The sequence below is a fragment of the Carlito syrichta genome, unplaced genomic scaffold, assembly GCF_000164805.1.
Source record: "Carlito syrichta isolate Samal-C Ts95f unplaced genomic scaffold, Tarsius_syrichta-2.0.1 Scaffold315300, whole genome shotgun sequence".
Taxonomy (NCBI): Eukaryota; Metazoa; Chordata; class Mammalia; order Primates; family Tarsiidae; genus Carlito; species Carlito syrichta.
The window spans coordinates 239,965-241,249 of record NW_007259396.1 but is presented as its reverse complement, the minus strand read 5'-3'; the positions used below and the strand labels follow the sequence as shown (position 1 = coordinate 241,249).

At 60.5% G+C, this 1,285-nt stretch overlaps 1 protein-coding gene across 2 annotated transcripts in view; it reads right to left on the bottom strand.

Moving 5' to 3' along the window:
* SPOCK2 (SPARC/osteonectin, cwcv and kazal like domains proteoglycan 2) overlaps window positions 1–1,285 on the bottom strand; it is a 24,705-nt gene that overhangs the window by 21,987 nt on the left and 1,433 nt on the right. The window contains exon 2 of one of the 2 annotated variants that reach the window (XM_008072510.2): window positions 368–1,014. The exons of the other annotated variant lie outside the window; for it this stretch is intronic. Coding sequence (XP_008070701.1) covers window positions 970–1,014 — 45 coding nt within the window. The 3' untranslated portion in view covers window positions 368–969. Of the gene's footprint in view, window positions 1–367; window positions 1,015–1,285 lie in introns of those variants that run through there. 2 annotated transcript variants of the gene reach the window in all.

The window sequence follows — 1,285 nt, the reverse complement described above, 5'->3', positions numbered from 1 at the left end:
GGCCCCCCCCCCCCCCCAGAGTTATGCAATGCAGTGGCTCTGAGCTAGCAGCCTCCTTCCTGCCTTTCTGCAGAAGCTGCCAACAAAGCCCCAGGCCAGGCCTTCTGTCCAGCCTCCTCTGTCCTACTTCTCTCCCTAACCCTGTCCTCCTGCAGCCAGGGCCACCTTAAGCAGGCTTTTAGCAGAAGTCTGCCCTACAAAAGCCTGAGGCCACAGAATCAACGGATGCCTTCTGAAAGCTCTCCATGGATCTCACAGGGGCAAGTCCAGTCGAATTCCAAGTCCAGTGCCTTTCTTCTGAAGAGCACGGGAGAAGGGGGAAGTGGTTGGCACCAATGCAGGGAGACAGGTGGGCAGCCCTGTGCCATGGGGTCAAGCAGTAAATTTATTCTCACCCATGGAGTTGGCTATTGAAAGCAGGTGGAAGAAGGGAGGTGGGGAGGGACCTTTTATTTTTAAACCTTTACTGTTCTGATACAGCATTTCTTTTCCCTCTGACCTTCACCGGTCCCATTTTGGCAGATCAAACGGCCAGCGAGTCCGAGGGAGGCCTGGGCCAGTGACACACGGATTCTAGATGGCCCGGCCCGCCGCCGCCCCCTCTCTGTTGTGGCCAGGCTGCTGCCCAGGCAGCGGCAGGAGAGTGCAGCGAATCTGAGCTGGGCCTGCAGGCGCCTCAGGCAGGCCTTGCTGGGGTCCAGGCTCCAAACTCACAGCCCACCCTGGAGCGCCGGCCACTCAGCCTGGGGCCCTGAGTGGTCCTGCGCCTGTGGTTCCTCCTTCCTTCTGTGAATGACGGCCTGCCAGTTTGACTTTGGAGAGAAACAGTCAATTGTCTCACGGTGACGACAAGATCCCTGTCTCTGCCTCTTCCCATCACTTGGCTGCCTCTCATGTGCAGCATGTGTGTTTTAGACAAATTTCCAAGGAACTTGTGGATGCACGCAGCTTAAGGGAAAATGAGGAAGGTCACGGTGCGTCCTGCGTCGTCCTAAGTGGGTCCGACGAGGGAACCTGGGGACGAGGAGTGAGAACCGGGTTCCCGGAGGAGGTTTTCCAGGTCAGAGCGTCAGCGAGCCCCGGGTCGCAGGCACCAGCTAGAGGCCCCTCGGGCGCATCCGGGCCCATCCCCCACCCCGCCCCCACCGTTCCCGGGGGCCAGGCACGCCCTCCGTCCTCCGGTCCTCACCGCTACCCCCCCACCCCCCAGCCCGGCCCTGCCGGGAACACCGCCCGCGATTTCCCCTCTGCTCTACAGGTGCGGGTGTAAACAAAGTGCTGCAGC